The following is a 20,400-nucleotide window of genomic DNA, read 5'->3' on the forward strand; positions in this document are numbered from 1 at the left end:
GCAAATAATGGCATCTGAACCCTAAGGCCTTGCAGTGCCACAGAAATATGCCCCACTTGGAAAACCCCAATTTCATTCAGGGTTCTGCCACTTCTCAACAGTGGTACCTCACACAGGGTCACTTACTTATCTTTTTGAGCCTCAATTTCCTCATCCTTAAAACAGGATCTCATACCATACATGGCTGCCATTTATGCATTTGAGAGTGTATGCATGTGAAAGTAGGAACCTTGAAAAGGGACATGAACATGTGAGGAATTATCATGCCACAGAGAATATTTTGCTGCTACTACTCACACTTTGGCTCTTGATGGAATATAGAAGAAAATAATGCAAACCATCCACTTCCAGTGCACCTCCACAATTTTCAAGTGTGCTTTATTGTTCATCCAGACACTAAAAGTTGTTTATTAATCGATAAGCTGGGCAGAGTTGTTCATTTTTCTTAGGACATGATAGTCCTGAGCACTACTAGAGGAGAGAAATTGGAGGGGAGTCTGTTTATCCAAATGAGGCAAAGACTAGATTACTTCTGTCAGGGTTGCATACTGAAAGGCCTAGGCCATCTTCCTTGGTGTGAGAAACAACTCTCGTACAAGACAAGATCTTGTATTTTTCCCAAAATTTATCCCCAGGTGGTAAGTATTAAGCACTGGGTAATGGAGGAAGGGAGTCCAATAGACAAATAAACTTCAAAAGCACTAAGAAATGATCTTTTGAGGCCTTTACGCACAGAAATACCAGTAACCCGTGATTAATATTACAGGTGGTCTCTAGCCTCCCCTGGGTCTACTTAGAATTCTTCTACTTTTTGTGGTATAAAGGTGGTATGTGTTCAGTAGAAACCACAGCTTCATATTTGGAATTTTGATCTTTTTCTGGGCTGCTGATAAGCAGTAGGATGCTCTCTGAAGATGCCAGGCAAAGGTGACAAGCTACAGCTCCCACTCAGCCACTGGTCGTGGGGTTAAATGCTGGCACTCTGCAGTTCCCTGTGAGGCTGAGCTGTGAGACTGAGCTGTGAGGCTCAGTTAGCTACATTAAAGGCATCTTTGACTTTCGGTGTTTTCAACTCACAGCGGATTTTTCAGAACATTCCCCATCATAAGTCAGAACAGCATCAGTATACGAAAGTAGAATCTAAAAAAAAAAAAAAAAAGCCTTTTCAAGATTATTATTTCAGAAAACGCACAGCAAAGAAATAAGAAATATTCCGAGAATCAAAGGAATGATGCATTTTTCTTTTTAATCTGTAAAACACTGACAAAGAAAGTACTTTAAAATTTGACTTCCACTTGAAATGTATGTGCTAAGGGTAGAATCTGAATTCTGACTTAGATTTACAGATGATATGTTCAACCTTCCTGGTGCTATTGAAAGAGAAAGACATATATATCTTTGACAATAATACATTGTGTCCATTCCTTGTGGATCCCCCCTAAGTCTGGAAGCAGGAATTATGAGGTGCTCTGTAATAATTGTTGACTTAATTAAAACAGTCAGCACCATTGTTATTAGAGGTAAGATTTTGTATTTTCCAGAATTGTTCTATAGGAAGCAATGTTTGATTGGGGTGGGGGATGGGAGCCATGGCATTTGGATAGAGATGACACCATATTTGGGGCTGCAGTTCTCCCTTTATTGCAAGCCTGGTCACTGGTCACTTTCATGTCCTGGTCACTGGTCACTTTCACTGGTCCAAGTTTTCAGTTTTGCTTCCTGAACTGGGATAATGCCCTCCTCGGAGACAGGTTGGAAGATTCAAGGAGTGCCTCTTCATTGCAACCATCTAAAAGTAGCTAAGCCCTCTATTGCATGAGATGCAGGCTATCCCAGTTTATTTCTCACAAACACTGTGGGGTGCATTGGCAAACTCTTTGCACAGAAGGGAACCTGAAGTTATATGAGAGTCATAAGACTACCTAAGGACTCCAAGTTGTGTTATAGCCAAGTCTCTCTCCAGCAATAATGATACAGCCATGTACTATACCTTTTACTCTGTCTGACTGCAAATTCCCGTCTGGATCTGGTCTCAGAGCCCTACTATTCACTCTACACCCAGGCAGAACTTTCTATATTTGATTATATCATCCCTCTAATAAAAACCCTTATCAAAGTTTCTTCTGTTCTGGATGTTCCTGAGAACATCCAAATACATTCCTTGCAGTTTGTGAACTACTTAAAGTCTTAAGCAAATTCTCTGTGTTTTTATAGATACCATTATTTTTTTGCCAAAAGGGAGAGTAGCTCAGCAGATTTTGAGAGTCGTTCCTGGTCTCACCTGTGGGCTCACAATCCTTGAGAAGCTCTAAACACCTCGGTGTGCCAAGGCAGTAACGAGCCCCCACTTCCTCTCTCCCTAGCCCTCCAGACTGAAACACTGAACCACTTGTACTTCTTTGTACTCACATCAAGTTGCTTGTAACTCTGACCCTTTGCTAGTCAGAATTCCCCACTTGACCTGGGTTGGGAGCATTTTGCATGATTTTGGTGGTATCCAGCACATCTTATCACTTCAAGCCATCATGGTAATAAAACAAAAGTTCTACTTCATGAATTGCAAAATTAGAACTACATACTGTAAAATAAATAAATATAGAAATTAAAACTCCCCTAGGATTTCACACCGGGGGTGGGGGGAACCTTTAACAATATGCCCTTTCAGATTTTTTTCATATCTCTGTATAGATCTGTAATTAAACAAATTATCTCACTTTACAAAAATGGTGTTTCACTTAGCATTCCTATTATGCAATTGAATTTGCTAAGACTCATGCTGTTGTCACCTTCACAAGTTTGTACATAGAGATTTGTATCTTAAATGATCCTTTATGTGATCCATTTAATGGTTAGTTACATTGTTACTCTTTGTTCCTCTCTCAAATATAGCTTCTGTCATCAGTCTTGGTCATATAATTTTATATACTTATCTGAGTATTTCTAAATAATTTTCCTAGAAGTAGATAGCACATGCACAATTTAAAGTTTATTAGTACTGGAAAGTCACTCATCCAATGTTCATATCTATGTATATGCCCAACAATGTACTCTGCTTCTTATAATTAGTCATGTGTGCTGTTTCTCCCTCCCACTTGAGTCCAATCATCTCCAGGCAAGCACTGTGCCTACTCTATCTTGGAAATTCCCTACTGCTTTGCAGATGTTACACAAAATAGACATTGTAAGAATAAGTGGTTAAACAAATAAGCAAAAGAATAAATGTGCGGGTTAAAGAAGTCAGTAGCCCGCATACTAACTGTATTGGGCAGGTAATATTTGCATTTCAGAGGATGCCTAGATCTGCCATTAATGTTTATCAAGTCAAAGAGTGAGTCTGGGGGATGGTCCCTTGTGCTGATGTTACCATAAATAGCCCTGTCTTGTTCTTTTGGGGACTCAATTTCCTATCTCACAATGAGGAAATTGATATGATTCTTCAGATCACTCAGTTGTATTTTTTTGTTACCTGATGCAGGCCAGAGTTTCTTTACATCTTTCCAGTCTCCAATCCAAATATTCCGACAGTGAAATAAAACTCCAGGGTAATGTTGGGCCCAACATCAAAGATTTCTCTATACATTTCAAAAAATGGAAAATTATTACATAGAAAAGGCCATAAACAGTGAACATTCTCACATATGTTGAATAAGAATGTCTTACTTAGACATCACACAAATAATTAATGTCCTAAGTCTCCAAACAAGCAAAGCTAGTGGTTTTCCTCCCCAGTGCACACACTCATCTCTTGTTCAAGCTAATTACCTTGGTTGATTCTAGACTTCACCTAAAGGGGCTGTATCCTTTCCGCCTTTCAGAGTGGACACACAGGGCCTATGGGGCCTCCATCTATGCCTCCTTCATTCCGCCCAGAAGATGAGCTCGAGCACCTAACCAAAAAGATGCTGTATGACATGGAAAATCCACCTGCGGATGAATACTTTGGTGAGTGGGGTTTAGCGCTGACTTCTAAAGTAAATGTCCTATTCCACTTTTCTTACTAAATAGTGTCATCATCTCTGCTGATAAAGTATTTGAGTCTGGATACATGAGAGTTGATGTGTACGCACACATCACTGAGTAATTGTGAGGATTGTGTTAGATACTATCATAAATGGGAAACTACTTAATTTGAACTATAATTGCCTTGGTTCTCAGTTTCTTGAGACACACTTTATTTCTTTATTGAAGCCAGTGCTAGGAATCTAACTCAGAGTCTTGTGCATGCTAGACAAGCACTCTACCATTGAGCTACATCCATAGCCCATAAATATGATTTTTAAGATTTAACTTTTGACCATTTGTTAGCTATCCATTAGGGAAAACAAATCAGATTTCTGTGTACATTCAAGTTTCTCACTGTTCTAAGAGTCATGTATAGAATATGGAACTGAGTGTGATCTCAACTCCATACTCTCAAATCTTTTCCTTGTCCAAATTTAGGTGATGATGTTCCCTTTGTATTTTTAACTTCCTCCTTCCTTAAAACTGAAAATAACTAAGAATAGTTCATTCTTCCAGTCCATTAGTAGAATACAAAATTATGAATTATATGCCAATTACAAGGTACCATGGACACATAATTTGTCAGAGTGGTTGTAATGGTTCAAAAGCATTAAGACAAACACGCAGATAATTACTAGTCTAGTTAAGAAGTGGTAATAGCCATAAGAAGGCTAAGGTCAGATGTTACAAATTTTAAAAGCTCAATCAGGAACATCAAGAATGTTTTATAAAAAAATTGGTGGCACTTGAACCTGGACCTTTCAAACCAATGTCTCTCAAATTTTCTACGGTAAAGACTGTTTTCCTTCTCATCTATTGGAGACCAATGTTTTTGCAGCATATAATTAAAATTAATTACTAGGAAAATAAATTAAAAATATAAAATACCAAAAAATACAGTGTGAAAAACCAAATTTTATTAAATTTGAGAGATTAAAAAAAATTACGCAAGCTGTTATAGGAGGTTTTAGACACTCATTCTCTGTTTCTTCGCTTGTCTCACCCCAGGATGACAAACATTTCTTAGTGGTCTGAGGACCACTTTTTGAGTAGTTGCTTTAAGGACATGTGGAGAAAGACCATTTAGGGTGCAATTTGAGTAAAGGCTCAAAGGTGGGAAAATTGCACAGGGCTTTTGCTTCTTCAAATATTTCCTATTTTCCTGTCTTCCCCCTTGCTTCCTATTTGGGAATATGTAATTAAAGGTAAACTAAGGGCACTGGCCCAAAGCCGCATAGTGAATGGAGTGGGAGGAACTGGGATGTGAAAAACATGGCCTTTATTTATATGCAGGTGGCAGTGTAGCTTAGCCGAAGAGCACATGATTGGGAATACAGAAGTCTACTTCTAGTCCCTCTGTGCCCACGGCTGGCTAAGCACTATGAGCCTTCCCCTCATCTGCCGGAGCCCCATTTCCCACCTTGGTAAATCAAACATGTACAGCAAATATTCTCTAGCTTTTCTTTCAAAACTAGTAAATTCACTAGAGAATCAGTTATGAATCCAAAGAAGCATAGCAATAAAGATGAACATTAGTTGATGGAGATTGGCACAAATGCATGGATAAGAGTAAAGCACAACAAAAAGCCAAAGGAGGTCTCTAGTTATATGAAAATATACTAAAAGTCTATCATGCTCTTGTCATTACAGTGGGAGGAAGGTATATAAACTTTTAAAAAAGCAAAGCATGTTAAAAATGAAAAATAAGGTCTCTGAATTTGAATAGATTAAAAATGAAAAACTGACTTCCAAGTGTATATGCTTCAAATATAGCAACGAAATAAATACAATGAAGAAAATTGAACATGGACAGTGACTGTATTAATGAAGACTTGTTGAACATTCTGGGTAACAGATAAAAATTACTACCTCTGTGTTCAGGAACTGTCATAGCTCTACTATATACTAGTTTAGAAAACTTGAGCAAATTATTTACTCTCTAAACATTTATTTTTATTTTATCTATAATATGGAAATAATATCTATCTTATACTGTTATTGTGAGTAATGAATGAAATATTTATAGAAAGCATTTAGCCAAGTTCTTGGCATGTAGAATATGCTCAGTAGTCAAAGTTCTCCAATGCTCTTGAGGCTTGCAGTTTATTTAAGAAAATAAGATATGCCCTTTAAAAACCCATCAATAATACTTGATTTAAATTTAAGTTCTTAGCAACAGTAGAACATGTGTCACTAACTGGTAAATAATCATTGCCAAATGGAGATTAGTAACCATGAGGGAAATTTTTTAAAAAAGGAAGATGGCTAACTTTTATTGAGTGTTTATGATATAGCAGCACTATTTTATGTACTTCACAGAAATTAACTTTATTTCATCCTTACAGAAAAACAACCCTGAAAGTAGATGCTGTTATCATTTCCAGATTAGAAAATTAAGGTGCAGAAATATTAAGCATTTTGCAGCTAATAGTTGCAGCAGGACTATATTAGAATCCAGGCTCAAGGCCTACATCTTTAAATACCACAGTGTAGGAGAAGGGGAGAGTTAGCCAAGCTGCACATTTAAAAAAGAGTTTATGAAGCCAGATGCCATGGCGCATGTGACTCAGGAAGCTGAGGCAGGAGGATCACAAGTTCAGAGCCTGCCTCAGCAATTTATGGAGGCCCTAAGCAGCTTAGTGATACCCTGTCTCAAAATAAAAAATAAAAAAGGGGTGGGGATATTGCTCAGTGGTTAAGCACCCATGGGTTCAGTCCCCAGTACCAAAAAAGAAAAAGGTTTATAAGGAGCCTAGCTTCAGAAGATGGTAAATAAGGGACAGATACTCTCTTCTGAGAACACAAAATAAACAAAATATAATTTGAGTCAGGATTGATGAAGGAGAATGTACTTTTGTGGAAAACATCCAAAGGCATACACCCTCCTGGGTAATGCTGTATGAGTCTTAACCTTTAAAATGTGCTTAGACAATTCACAATAGTCAAACTATGGAGCCAGCCTAGGTGTCCATCAACAGATGAATGGATAAAGGAAAGGTGGTATATATACACAATAGAATTTCTCTCAGCCAAGAAGAAAAAAAAAAATATGTCATTTGCAGGAAAATGAATAGAACCTAGAGATCATCATGTTAAGTGAAGTAAGTCAGACTCAGTAGACCAAGGGTAATATGTTTTCTCTCACATTTAGAAACTAAAGAGAAAAAAGGAAAAGAAAGGCAGGTGTTGATCACATAAAAATCAAAGGGAGATAAGTAGCTGAAAAGGGACCAAGAGGTGGGAGGTGGGACAAGGAAAGGGGAAGTATTGAGAGTGATGTTGGCCAAATTATATTGTTCTATTGTACGCATGTATGAACAACAACAAATCCCATCATTATGAACTAGTGAACCAACAACAAAAAAAAAGTGGAAAAAAATTTAAAAATTAAAAAAAAAAAGTACTTAGAGCCTAGTAGGATCTGTGTAGAGTTGTGGTGTTTTATTATAATATAAGACAGAAAATGACAGTTGATTCAATTAAAATGCAGCCAATGTTGTTGGAGGATTCAGAAAAAGAAGAGGAAACATCCAGAAGCAGGAGTGGAAAGGTGTTCATGAAGTTGTTAGCCTCTGAGTCAGTCTTTAAAATCAAGCTAGTCTTTAGAATTAAGCTAGAAAATAGGAAGATAGGAGAGAAATGAAGTCATTTTTGATGAGGGGAATTTTAACATACCAAGGAAGAAAACCACTGGAGTGAAGTGCCCATGTGGGAAGTAGCAAATTTTGTGGGAAAACATTGGTGAAATAGATCAGGACCTATCTGTAAAAGGCTTTCAAACCCTGGCTGAAGGCTAAGGACTTTATAGTCTGTAACAAGTCGTTGCATATTGCTGAGATGCATACCAGGGGGTCTGTCCCATCTGTAGTGGTTAAGACCATGGACTCCCAGCCAGAGTGCCTGAGTGGAATACCCACTGTACCTTTTACTGGCAACTTAAAGTCCGGAGGCAAAGGACATTTTCGCAGAACCATTATTTACTGTTCCACTTTTTAAATGCTTCCCATGAAATGTCTCTGTGTCTGCCGCTTTGCTAGGCCATAGTGCAACACACATGCAAAGCTGTTCCCTCAGGGGGCTCACAGGCTCCTGGGACAGGTGGGAAAGACTCACAAAGATGGGATTTCAGTGTGGATGTCAGCTCTGTGTTGAGTGTGACTTAGGTGCCACATGAGGATGGAAGAGATGTTCTCTATGTCTGATACATCTGTCTGAAGACAAGAGAAGGAAGATTACTTAGCATTGTGTTTGGGCCAGGAGGGCTTGACCCAACAGACATGGATAAACTCCTCCTTTGCTCTCTATCTGAATTTCACATTAGGCCTATTTGGGGCTGAAAATAGCACTGCCAACCAAGTACCACCCTTTAAAAAACTTCTCCCTCTCAATACCATACCCAACCCCAACCAAGTCCCATTGCCTATTTTTTTAATCCATAATTTTTATTTAATACTGGAGTTTTCATTGAAACAGGAGCTGATTTGTTGAAGCTTATTGTGTGCTTTCAGGTCAAAGATCTCTAGCTAGACTACTATATAGTAGCTAGATCTATCTCTATCTACACTAGCTGCTTCAGGGAGTCAGTGGGAATTACTTATAAGTGGTGTCAGTAAAGAAGGCTCCCTCTGGTCATGTCTCTTACTTTCTGTGGCACCGGTTTTTTTCCCCTGTAAGTGGCATGATTCATAAATATATTGCTATTTTTTCCTTAGTGAGCCTCTTATTACTTGTAATCATTTTTACTTGTATTTGAAGAATATTATAATTATGGTATGATTAATAGAATTGGGAGGGGTTTCAAAAAATCACCTCACAGATGATTTAAGTACATAAGAGAAAAGGTACCTTTACAGTAGAGAGGGCTACTGGAAACTATCTAAATCCAAGTGATGAAAGTTAGCATCACCCGTATGGGGCAGAGTGCCATGTGCCATACACATCACCTGTGTAGTTGTCTAGCTGAAGTATGAAATTGCCATCCAGCCATTAGGACATGTTAAAAACTCAGACAATGGGACATTGCTTAAGAAAACTATCATGATTTCTTCAAAGTTGTCTGTATGGGCTGGGGCTGTAGCTCAGCAGTGGAGTGCTTGCCTAGCATGTGTGAGGCACTGGGTTTGATCCTCAGTACCACATTGAATAAATACAATAAAGCTATCATGTCCATCTACAATGAAAAAAAAATAAAGTTGTCAATGTAGACAAAGACTGTTCTAGATAAAAAGAGACCAAAGAAACATGCCGCTTAAATGCAAGCATGAGTCTTGATGGATTCTATATGAACAACAACAACAAAAACCTATAAAGGATTTGGGGCAAAGTTAGAGGATTTTTAATATAAACTGTATGTTGGAAAACACATCAATTTTTATTTCTTGAGTGCGTAATGAAAAGTATATTGCAGTTATGTAAGAAAATATCCTTGTTTTTAGGAGTTTTGTGTTGTAGTATAGGGTAGAGTATCAGTCATTATGTCTACAACCAACTTTGAAATAGAGATAGAAAGGGATATGTAGAGAGAGGTAGAGATAAATGTGAAGAAAGTGGACCCACCTCAAGTTAAAACCCAAGATGCTGTAAGCATGGACTTACAAGGACACTCCTCTTCCCCAAAAATGTATTGAAACCTGTCACATATTAATTATCTTAAGAATTAATCCTTGTGTGGATAGAGTGACATTCCTACGATCTTCTAAACTTGCTTTCTTAATGACTACAGTGAGTCTTTAAAATCCCCTTTTCCATATATCTATTTCCTTACCAGACACATGTGTTCCTGTTCTTGGCAGATGAGGATCATGGCAGGGTGACGACACTGGCTGGTATTTACCTAAAACTCCACCGATTAAAAGCCCAGTCCCAGCTGCTATATGATTAACAGATCTAGCAATTCATTTTGCTGATGAGGAAACAGAGATTCAGGGAGGCTCAATGAATTGTTCAAGGTTAGGTAGCTGATGATTTCAAGATTTGAACACACTTATGATTTCTTTTTCATTCTGATTCTTTACCATTATAGGAAGGCTAAAGCTGTCAGCTCAAACCATCCACAAATGACTCTTTGGATATCATATCCTCCTTTTCTTTCTTCAAGGGAGAGTCAAAAGGACCACTTATACCCTAGGCTATGTTTTGTATTCTGGACTTCAATGGCTCCGATGATTATTTCACCTGTCTTTAACATCCCGAATTACATGAGAGCACACTTAACAGGCTTTTTGCCATACCTCTGATATGTACCTTAGGGAGATAGCACCTACAAAGCTACCTCATCAACCTTGTTAGCTCACTGTAGTTGACTGGGGAAAGGCAAATCACTGAGAATCATAAGTCATTCTTTTTTGTCAAATCAGAGCTTATTAAAATATCACAAGCAAGAACCCTCAAGTGCATCTCAGCAGGGTCTATATTTAAGTGATTTGAAACGGTGCTAGTTTTAGTGTTTCCATGTCATTCCCTGTACATCTTCATTATAAATTGGGAACATTATCTACTATATCATTAGGTAAATGCGACAGAGGGTGAACCATGGTAGAGCAATTAGTTGAGTCCTGTCTTCCAAGGAAAGATAAAGTCTCTATGTTGCTCACATTTACTATCTACTCAGATATTTGTTTTGGTTTTCTAGATTTCTTTACATTGACAAGGGTGTCAATAAGCGGGGCTCTAAACTCTGCCCTATAGTGGGCAGGGAGGAAACACAGAAGGAAGTTGGAGGTAGGGGAAAACTCTTCTCTAATTGAGTGAACCAGGCACTGGGCCTTTAGTCCAGCTGATTTGTAGCTAAGCCACAGGACTTGGCTCAAGTGCTTACATCTTGGTTCAATCTATTTTCTTGGAAAACTAGAGAACTATGTTTATACTTGAAGAGATTCTCAATTCTAGTGATAGATGCTTAGAATGAACGAGTGGTAATGAACTATAACTTGTTATAATTTAGGGCAAGTTTAGAATTTAAAAGAGGAGAGGGAGAATTTTTTAATTAGCTATTAAAATGAATGGGTATCACTGCTAGAAAATAGGGAAGCCTACATTGCTAGTTGCCAGCTCTGAAGCTTATCTTTTCCAGGAAGTTTTGAGGGGAAAATATAAAGAAAGCTGTGATCATCTCTCACTAACCTTGAGACATCTCTTTAAAATTACCCGAGTTTTCCCTGTTGACACAGAGCTTCTAACTTCTGTGCTTTCATTCATCTTTAAGGAGAAGCATGTTTGTATGTAAAAGCTCCCATATGAATATGCCTGTGACCATGGCATGATTTTCATTAGCAGTATTCTGGCTGAGACTAAACTAGGTTTGTGTAACCCAAGGCTGAAAACAACACTGTTGGAATACAGTGTCTCTGGAAGTGGATGTTATAATAATCTGAGGATGGACTGAAAATATCTGACAGCATATTTTTAAGCATGAAACCATAATTATCTTGGCATTGTTTATATGGTGTTGTCTTGTTCCTTCTTGTAAAAAAAAATGAAGTGTGTGATTCTTAAAATTGTTTAGTGAGCTATTTGAAGAATCACTATGCTTTCAGAGCAGCACTAGGTAAATTCTCTTCACAGAACTTGGCATTTATCTAAGAGAATTTGTTTATTTCTGAGCATTGTTAGTGGGGAATATTGAGATTTTTTTTTTTTTTTTGCATAAAGCCAGGAGATTGTTCTAGTAGAGCTAGATTTTAATCTTCCAGAGGGCAGCTGGATGGAAGAAGGAGATGGGAGGCATCAGGGACATTGACACATGCCAAAGGCTCAAGAGAAGAAAGGAGTGAATAGGAATGTGCTATCATTACTTTAATGGAAATCCCAACTCACCATACTTGGTGCAAGTTATTTCCTTAACGGAAATGAAAATGGAAGCTCAAAGGACATTCATGAATAGAAACAGACTTTCCATAACAAAAGGGACAATAGTGCATTTCCTCCCTATACTAGTTGGAAAATAGTTGACAAGTGTGTATGTCTAGAACACTTTGACAAAGATACTGAAATGAGGAGCTATCCTTTGAGGTACAGTCGAAGATATTTTAAAAAGGAGGAAGCTTCAAGCCCTGCTTGATTATTATTGGAAGACTGCCATATGTAAAAGGAATTTGACTTAATATTTGTGGTTCTAAAATTAGCAACGTAGGCATGGGAGAGGGAGTTGGAAAATTTCCATTCAGAATAGTGAAAGGACATTTTTTTTTTTTAAATAGACAAAACAAAGTCCTTGGAAAAATCTGGGCCAAAACCCAATAACCCTTTCTTGGTGAAGATAGTGAAAGGTACTGAAACAACCAATGGATGATAAGATTATATTTCACAGCTACTGTGTAACTCTGATATTCTGTGACTTAGGCATCTAAGTGGCTTGGGAGTCAGCCCCTGTATCTAATTTTTAGTCCTATCCCCCATATCCCAGTTGTCATTGTTAGAGCTAACATATGATGCTTTCAAAGTTCTTTTATGTTTTTCATGTCATTTGAGCTAGATGGCAGCCCTTCAAAACAAGCAGACAGTATATTTATCCCCATTTGGCATATGAAGAGACCCAAGTTCTGAGTGATTAAGAGGCTCTTTACTCCCCAGGAACCCCCACTTCCCCCACATGTCATAGAGCCAGTAAGTAGCAGAATTGTACTGCATCCCAGGCCTACTGACTTCAAATTCTGATCTCTCTCCATCATGTTGCCAGATCGATCATAGACCTTAAGATAGATCAGTTAACATACTCTGTATTTTAGTGTTTTATTTTGTACAAGGAACAATGTGATTGCTTTGAAAAGTGCTTGGAGGGTCTTAACTGAGAGGCGCTAAGTAATTTGTACTTCATTGTTTTTATTGTTATGTGACAAGAAAATGATTTCCAACGTGTTTCTGTCAATTACAAACTGGGAAATGACTCCAGGTGGGGAGCTGTCTTCGGTACAGATTGAATCTGAGGCCTTAAGAATCGTGTTTTCACAGATAAATGACCTAATTAATTAAAACCCCCAAAGCCACAATGGAAGAAAAATTAGAAAATGAGTGGTTTAAAGAAAAGGTTGTATTGATTTGGGGAGGGGGAAACGTGGGTTTCCTGGTTTTGTTTCTCTCCAGCTTTTTAAGGTATCTGTCGGTCATAGGAGTAGAATGTTTTGTAGTTAATGAGATATGGTAGGTATATTTCCTTTTGCGGTGGTCACTTCTGGTAAAATGTTTGCTTAGAGTAGTATATGTTTACAGCACTAAATAAATAATAATCCTAACCATTTTATGTACTCCATCCTAGCACACGTAAATTTTTAATTAATTTGGCTAGTATGTTTTTAAGCATTGATGGGATCCTAGACTTTAGTAGTAAAGAAGAATTTAAAAGTTATCTCAGATAACTTTTTATTTTCCAGAAAATTAAAGCCCAAATGAGTCATTCAAGGTCATATACCTGTGGGAGTATTTTGAAAACTACAGCTATAATTTTCTTTCTGAATAAAGAATAGAAATTAGTCTGATGGTAGAAAGAGGATGAGAGGGCTATTTACAAAGGTGAAGAAGTAGGCTGGGTCTGTTATTTTTGTAGATTCAGACCTGAATACACTTTATTCAAACTTGGGTAAGAACATATTGCCCTTAAAGTAATAAAAGAATATCAATAACTTGTTAGTGCCTATGTATATCTATTTCCCCAAACTCCATAATTTTCAAATACAAATAAAACAGAGATTCCAATATCATTTTTCTCACAGTCTCTATCAAGTGTATATACTTTTAATACTTACCATCTTCTCTACTAGAATGCAAGCCTCAAGAAGAGAATCAGTTATTTTAGTTCTCTGTAGTATCCCCATCCCTGTTCCTTGAACAACACCTGGCCACACAGGACGTTTCATAGGGCTAAGGGATTCATGAACTACTACATGAAAATCGTGAGCAGGCATTCCCATTTCTTGTGACAGGATGTGGTATATACTAAAATGCAGAGAGGAAGTACTTCATTTATTTAACAGGAATTTATGTATCACTTTATAGATCATAAACTGTTAGAGCTGGTGGGGATCTTAGAGACTAGGAAAAACCCCTGAGAAGATGAAAATAAGTTTTAAAGGATCATAAGTTACTAGTTAGTGACAGACTCATGAAAACCCTGGGAGTATCTCTCTCTCTCTCTCTTTCTCTCTCTCTCTCTCTCTCTGTCTCTCTCTCTCTCTCGATGGCGATTGAACCCAGAGCTTTATATATGCTAGGCAATCTTCCTTCTAGTTTTTAATCACTTAAGGGAGCATTGGAGAATCTATATACAGCAGAATAGAATATGATTGCTACATTCATTGAACTTAAGCTAAAATTAGATTAACACCCTTGGATTAGATCTCTTTTTGCATGTGCCTTCAAAAAAATTTAGGGATTGATTTGGTAGATGGAGTGGTTACATGATTGAGACTTTATTTTTTAAGTACTAGATCACATTTTTCCCTACTCTGAATTTGGTTTGTAAATCTTGATTCCCAAGACAGTCTCTTAATGATGCAGTTTTCTCCAATACTAATAGAATGGGGTCAAATGAACAGGGTATCACACTAAAAGAAACACTTTTTCTCCCCATGTTTATGTGAGTTGTCCATAGCAACCAGTCCTGAAAGGTCACCCACTTGAATTTGACCCCTTCTAGGCCATGAACCACCACCCACAACTCCCATATATGGTGTTTTATACAGTCTTGATACAAACAGTAGCTATCCACTCATCCAGTTACATTTGATCACCATGTCTTAATCAGAAGAACGGAAAGTTGAAATGAGGCTGGGGTTATGGCTCAGTGGTAGAGTGCTCGCCTCTCATATGAAAGTCACTGGGTTCGATCCTTAGCACCACATCAAAGTAAAATAAAAGTATTGTGTCCATCTACAACTAAAACAATCAGAAAAGAGTTTTTTGGTTTTTTTTTTTTTTTAAGAAAACAAAAGAAGAAATGAGACTCCTACTGCATAATTGAACATTCATTGATTGTTCACTGTGGAAACAAATTTGAAATTCTGGGAGAGAAAGCACTGGTGGTGCATGCATTGCATAAGGTAAAAAGGTTTCAGTTAGTGTGTTGTGTAGGATTATGTACTGAGACGTGGACAGAGCTGAGACCTGAGCCTACAAGTGCTAATTATGCATTTTCTGATCTTAACGCACTTAACCGAGAACTTAACCCTTTTCCCCTCCAAACCGCCCTTCCTTCCCACAACCTGCACTTTCCCCTCCAAACCACCCTTCCTTCCCACAACCTGCACTTTCTCTAAAGCACACAGATGATTATCTCCTTCCAGACTTTGAAGTGACATTAGAATTGTCAGAGGCATAATTAATTGACTGTCAGCAAAGCCATTGTTTGAACATCTGTGGAGTTCTACTTGGTAGGCATCTGTTGTACTTTTAATTGAGCAGATTCATTCATCTACAAATATTTACTGAGTGCCTACTATACACCAATCATTGTAGTGTGTACTTTGGGAGATGATGGACATGAAGTAGCGCAGTGGCCAAGGAGCGAAGCCATTTTTTAAGTCTTTTAGTGCCAAGGGCTTTGATGCGGAACAAATTTCACAATTGGTGCTAGAAAAATTCATTCCTCTCCATCCAGCTTTAGGGGATTCTGCCACAGCACTGGCTGACCTGTGCAGTGGGAAATGCTAAAGGGTTCCCATCTGAATCCTACAACATAAAGACAGAGTAGTTGCACACTGCCTATAGTTCTGTTCCCAAAAAGATAGTTCAATGCTTTGAAAGAAAAACAAGCAAACCAAAGCCAAAGCCCCTAAAACAGGAATTCCCAGAAGCTGCTCCGAGTTAACGATTGTATCCCGATTCTCCCCCTGATCGTGATTCTGACGTGTGTCATGCTGCATTAAATTTCAGATTCACTGCAGTACTGCATGGCTCTGTTCTCAGTCCTCATTTGATTCTCTGTCATCCTTCACTTTGTATGAGTTCTGGACCTGACCCCACTCCTACATGGCAATAAACATCATTTGTTAAAATTCAGTAAGATATTACAGCAACACTGCACAGGGGTAACTTGCTGAAGAAGAAGATGCCTTGGTCATGAGTGGTGGAAATGAGCTTTTAACCTCTATTGAGTTTCCCTTACTCTCCTGTCCAGCCTTATAATCATGACAAAGTTAGAGGCACCTAGAAGTCATTTAGCTTGAGAGCTCCCCATTCTTCAGTCCTCAAAGGCACTTTCATAATTCTTACAATGTATAAAAATTACCCATACTATTATTTGCTAGATATTTTTTAAATCAGTTAATTTTTAAATCTACTTTAGTCTTCATACATGTCAATAATATACATAATTTGGTTTTGTGGCTTAAATAGTAATTGCTTTATTCCCTGAAAGATATTGGATTAAATACTTTTTAAATTTAAAGTGTTCATTCATGAACCAGCTAAAGTTTAAAATATTGAGAAATGTGTGTATCATTTAGCAAGACAGAATGATGGGAACCCATGGTAGGAATGAGGTCCCCGATATTACCTGTTGAGAACGTTGTACAAAATAGACATTTTTTGGATACATGGAGTCTTCAGATCATCATTCTAGGCAGTAAGATAGTACAAAGATCCTGTGTCGGCCTTCAGAGGTCCTCAGGGCCTCATAGGTCCCACGGATTCACTATGACATCTTAGGGCAACTCCTTTTTCCTGGGTCTTATCTCTCATATTAAGAGATTAAACTATATAATCTTTTATTATCCTTTTGCCCCTAATTTTTTTTTTTTTTTTTTTTGCCTCAAACACTTTCAGTGTTTTGTCCTCTATATATACTATAATGTATACGGATTGGAAAAACAGCTCCTCCATGTAAAATTACAATACTGCTTGCTTCAGAGTCTCAAAGAAGAATTGGCAGGAAAAAAAGAATTATATTTCCTGGACCTTTTTATGTTCTGCTTGGTACTGTTCCCTGCTTCCTGAGGTTTACGAGGAAGTTCACTGCATTGAAAGCAGCTTTGAGTGCCAGTTAATAAAAATAAAATAGGACTGTAGAATATGATAAAGAATGCCAGACTCTAGTGTTGGATGTATAGCAATACTCTATTTAAGGATTTCCTGGGTCAATAATGTTGTTCACTAATGGTACTTGGCACAGGTAAGTGATATTAATATTGGTACCCATTAATGTGGCAATGGTATTTAGTGTAGATGTTACAACCCTATCATAAAAATGAATAATTCATCTGTTGGTAGATGGCATAGTGAAATGAGCACTGGACTTGGAATCAAGAAACCCAAGTATATATCCTTGTGTCCTCTCTCTGTGACATTGATGACATTTGATCTTTGTGGTATTCTTGGACCTTTTTTTTTTGGACATATTATTGAAAACCATTCTTTTAGCAGTCTTCAGATTAGGATTCTTTTGCCAGAAAAACTAACTTATCCAGAGAAAGGTTAAGAGATAAATCCAGGGCTGGGGATGTAGCTCAGTGGAAGAGCACTTGATCAGCAAATGTGAACTCCTGACTTTGATCCCTAGTATATGAGGGGGAGAGAGAGAGAGAAATATATGTGTAAATCTTTTCTAAATTATATACAGAAGACCAAAACTGTAAGAGATGTTAGTATTTCCTCCCCAGGCAACATCTGGTTTGATTTATGCCATATATGATTAGTATATAATAAACATTTCTCTGAATCCTTAATGGTTGTGTTTGTCTCTATTTGAATTAACACTTTGTGTGTTCTTATGATGTTCTTTTGTTATTGCAATATCATTAGAGAATATAAAAAGTGTTTTTCAGTCATTGTGTGTGAGAAAGCAACACACCAAGATATACCACAATGTTCTCATTTGCTGAGCAAAGTACTCTTGCTTTTTAATGTGGAATGCAGAAGAACTAATTGAAAAAAGACAAAATGAATTTTGACTCAGATTGTACTGGATGAATCATAACCTACTTTCTCATCAGAGATATAAAGAAAAAATTAAAGAAAATAAGCCACCACAAAGCTTTACTGTCAGCGTCAGCATAATCAATACAGAGTGTTTTTCAATAGAACAAAGAGTCCATTTCTACTAAGCTGAGAATTGTAGGTAGTACAAAAACCTAGTTAATTTTTTGTTTGTGAATAGTCATCCGAAATTGTCTTTTTTTCTGCCTTGGTTAAAACATTCCAATCTTAGAGTTTTGGGCCCATCAGTCATCATTGCCCCAATCATTCAGAAACCTACCTTGATCTCCATTGAACAATTAAAGGCCAGTCAGAAATTAACCTCTCTATTGAACATTTGCTCTCAGTGTTAGTTTGCCAGGTGATACGGATCAGGGGAATAGCAAACCAACAGAAACCTGGGGTCAGGGTGGAATTGCTGCTTTCTTGAACCTCAATGACCTGGGGGTACTGATGTGATTAATGAAAACAAAGTGAAGACTTTGCCCTTCTGGATTCTAGGACCAGATATATGATCTATTTGGCTTGTGAATGTTGCTTTTAAAAATGTATTGAACTAATAAAAAGACACTATAACCTACCCTTTGGAGAACAATTTCCAAGACACTGTAAACTACCCTTTAGAGAACAGTTTCCAATTTTTTTCTCACTCGTATCACTATTGTATTTTTTAAAAAATATTTTTTTAGTTACAAATGGACACAAAACCTTTATTTTATTTATTTATTTTTATGTGGTTCTGAGAGTCGAACCCAATGCCTTACACATGCCAGGCAAGCACTCTATCACTGAGCCACAACCCCAGCCCTCCCTGTTGTATTTTATCCATAGCTGTTAAGGCCTTTATTACTCTCATACATGTTTCCGTGTTTATCTTTTACACTGTAAGATCACTGGAAAAAAAATTAAAAAGACCACTTCTTTCTTACCTTGCATTTTCCTGCCTCTCTAACATTCAAAATGAGGAACTAAAATTTGTGGATTTTAAAACTTCCCTCGATGCCATTCCATCAAGATCTTTATTTTACAATAAGTTTCTCCATTATGATTTTATGTTAAAAACTGACACTATTAGTTCTGTTTAAAATAAGAGTAGCATGTATTGAACATTTAAAAAATATCATGAATTTCACTTGCCTTAATCATATGTCTTAACCATAACCCTATGAAGTAGGTACAGATGAAAAAAACTAATGCAAAGAGAAATTAAGTAGTTTTCTAAGGGTATAGCGATTGGAATTACAATTTGAACCCAGAACTGAGCCTGGGCCTTAACCCCTACATACAGAATACCCATAACTATAGTTTACAGAAAGTTAGATAACTGAGGTCAGCAAAAAATTAGATTTTTAAGATCTGTGCTTATTGCATGACTTTTCTGCCAAATCATATTCCATTGCTCCCTCTACTTCTCTTTGGGAATTTTTTTTTTAAAGGAAAGATTTGATTTCTACTGATTGAATGGTCACACCATTGACCAGACAGCAGATAAAAATCCAGATATGCCATTGCTGTGTTTATACTATGTCGGATATCTACAGGGCCATGGTCTTCAAGGCTTTTCTACAAGGGTAATAGTGCCTACCTTGTCCACTTACTCCAATTGCTGAAGGCAATACTCTTTTTGTTAATAGCACTTGACATGTGTATTTCCATTCCTGTGTTCCTTCTTGAGCTTGATTGGACCTGGTCATTGTAATTTTAGCAATGTTTTTGCTCAGAAACTCCCTTCTCCCCATACTTTGTCCCAATCCAGTGATGCCTTCTTTAACACATGGAAATAGTTTTGATTTTTAACAATCTATCATAGTGCTGTCTTCTAATCTGGTGAATCTTAGAAAAATCAGGTCTAGTCTCACTGCCAAGATGGAAATGAAAGAGAGCAAGGAGAAAGGAACTCATCTTGAAAATAAGGTCAGCCCATTGACATCTCATCAGGCAAAAGAGTTCAAGGCAATAGCTAGCAATTGGCTCGCTCAGTCGGAAGTTGATGCTATTTTAGGCCATCAGCAGGAGTGTCAATGTATCTGTGAATTCTGGCATTTTATTTCATTAAGGTGGTTCAGGAAGCCAGACACTGATTAACTGATTCTTCGACTTAGTTCCCACTCCTAATTTTGGATGTGTGGTGTCTTCAGGCAGCTGTTGTGACACCCTACTTCTAAAGAAAACTTTCCTTGTGCCTCTGAAGCAATCCTGGGAACAGTTTATCCCACATCCTACTGTTCTGGATCCTCTAGTGCTCAGCATCTCTGATAACAGGTGACATGGGAGTACCTTTGCTTCTGGATCTTCTCTGGCATATCAAGGAAATACAATTCAAGTGTGTGCATCTAATTGTGATCCAAATTTGGTGCAATGGCCATATTCTCACTGATAACCTAGGCTTAAGATGGACTTTCATTTGGAGATCCCATAAGAAGATACCAGTAGAAGGAATGAGCTCAGCTTTGCATTCGCTTTGGAGGTCAAGAGAAACCCTAGACAGGTCAC

The 20,400-nt window shown here is 37.6% G+C and overlaps 2 protein-coding genes across 10 annotated transcripts in view; both read left to right on the top strand.

Moving 5' to 3' along the window:
• Positions 1-20,400, top strand: part of Lpp (LIM domain containing preferred translocation partner in lipoma) — a 655,361-nt gene that overhangs the window by 483,193 nt on the left and 151,768 nt on the right. For all 9 annotated transcript variants that reach the window (XM_071615170.1, XM_071615174.1, XM_071615175.1 and 6 more), the window contains one exon: positions 3,816-3,942. In XM_071615170.1, the coding sequence (XP_071471271.1) occupies positions 3,816-3,942 (127 nt within the window). The remainder of the gene's footprint in view (positions 1-3,815; positions 3,943-20,400) is intronic.
• Positions 1-20,400, top strand: part of Tprg1 (tumor protein p63 regulated 1) — a 597,429-nt gene that overhangs the window by 27,325 nt on the left and 549,704 nt on the right. The window lies entirely within an intron of this gene.

The sequence above is a fragment of the Marmota flaviventris genome, chromosome 8 (assembly GCF_047511675.1).
Source record: "Marmota flaviventris isolate mMarFla1 chromosome 8, mMarFla1.hap1, whole genome shotgun sequence".
NCBI lineage: Eukaryota > Metazoa > Chordata > Mammalia > Rodentia > Sciuridae > Marmota > Marmota flaviventris.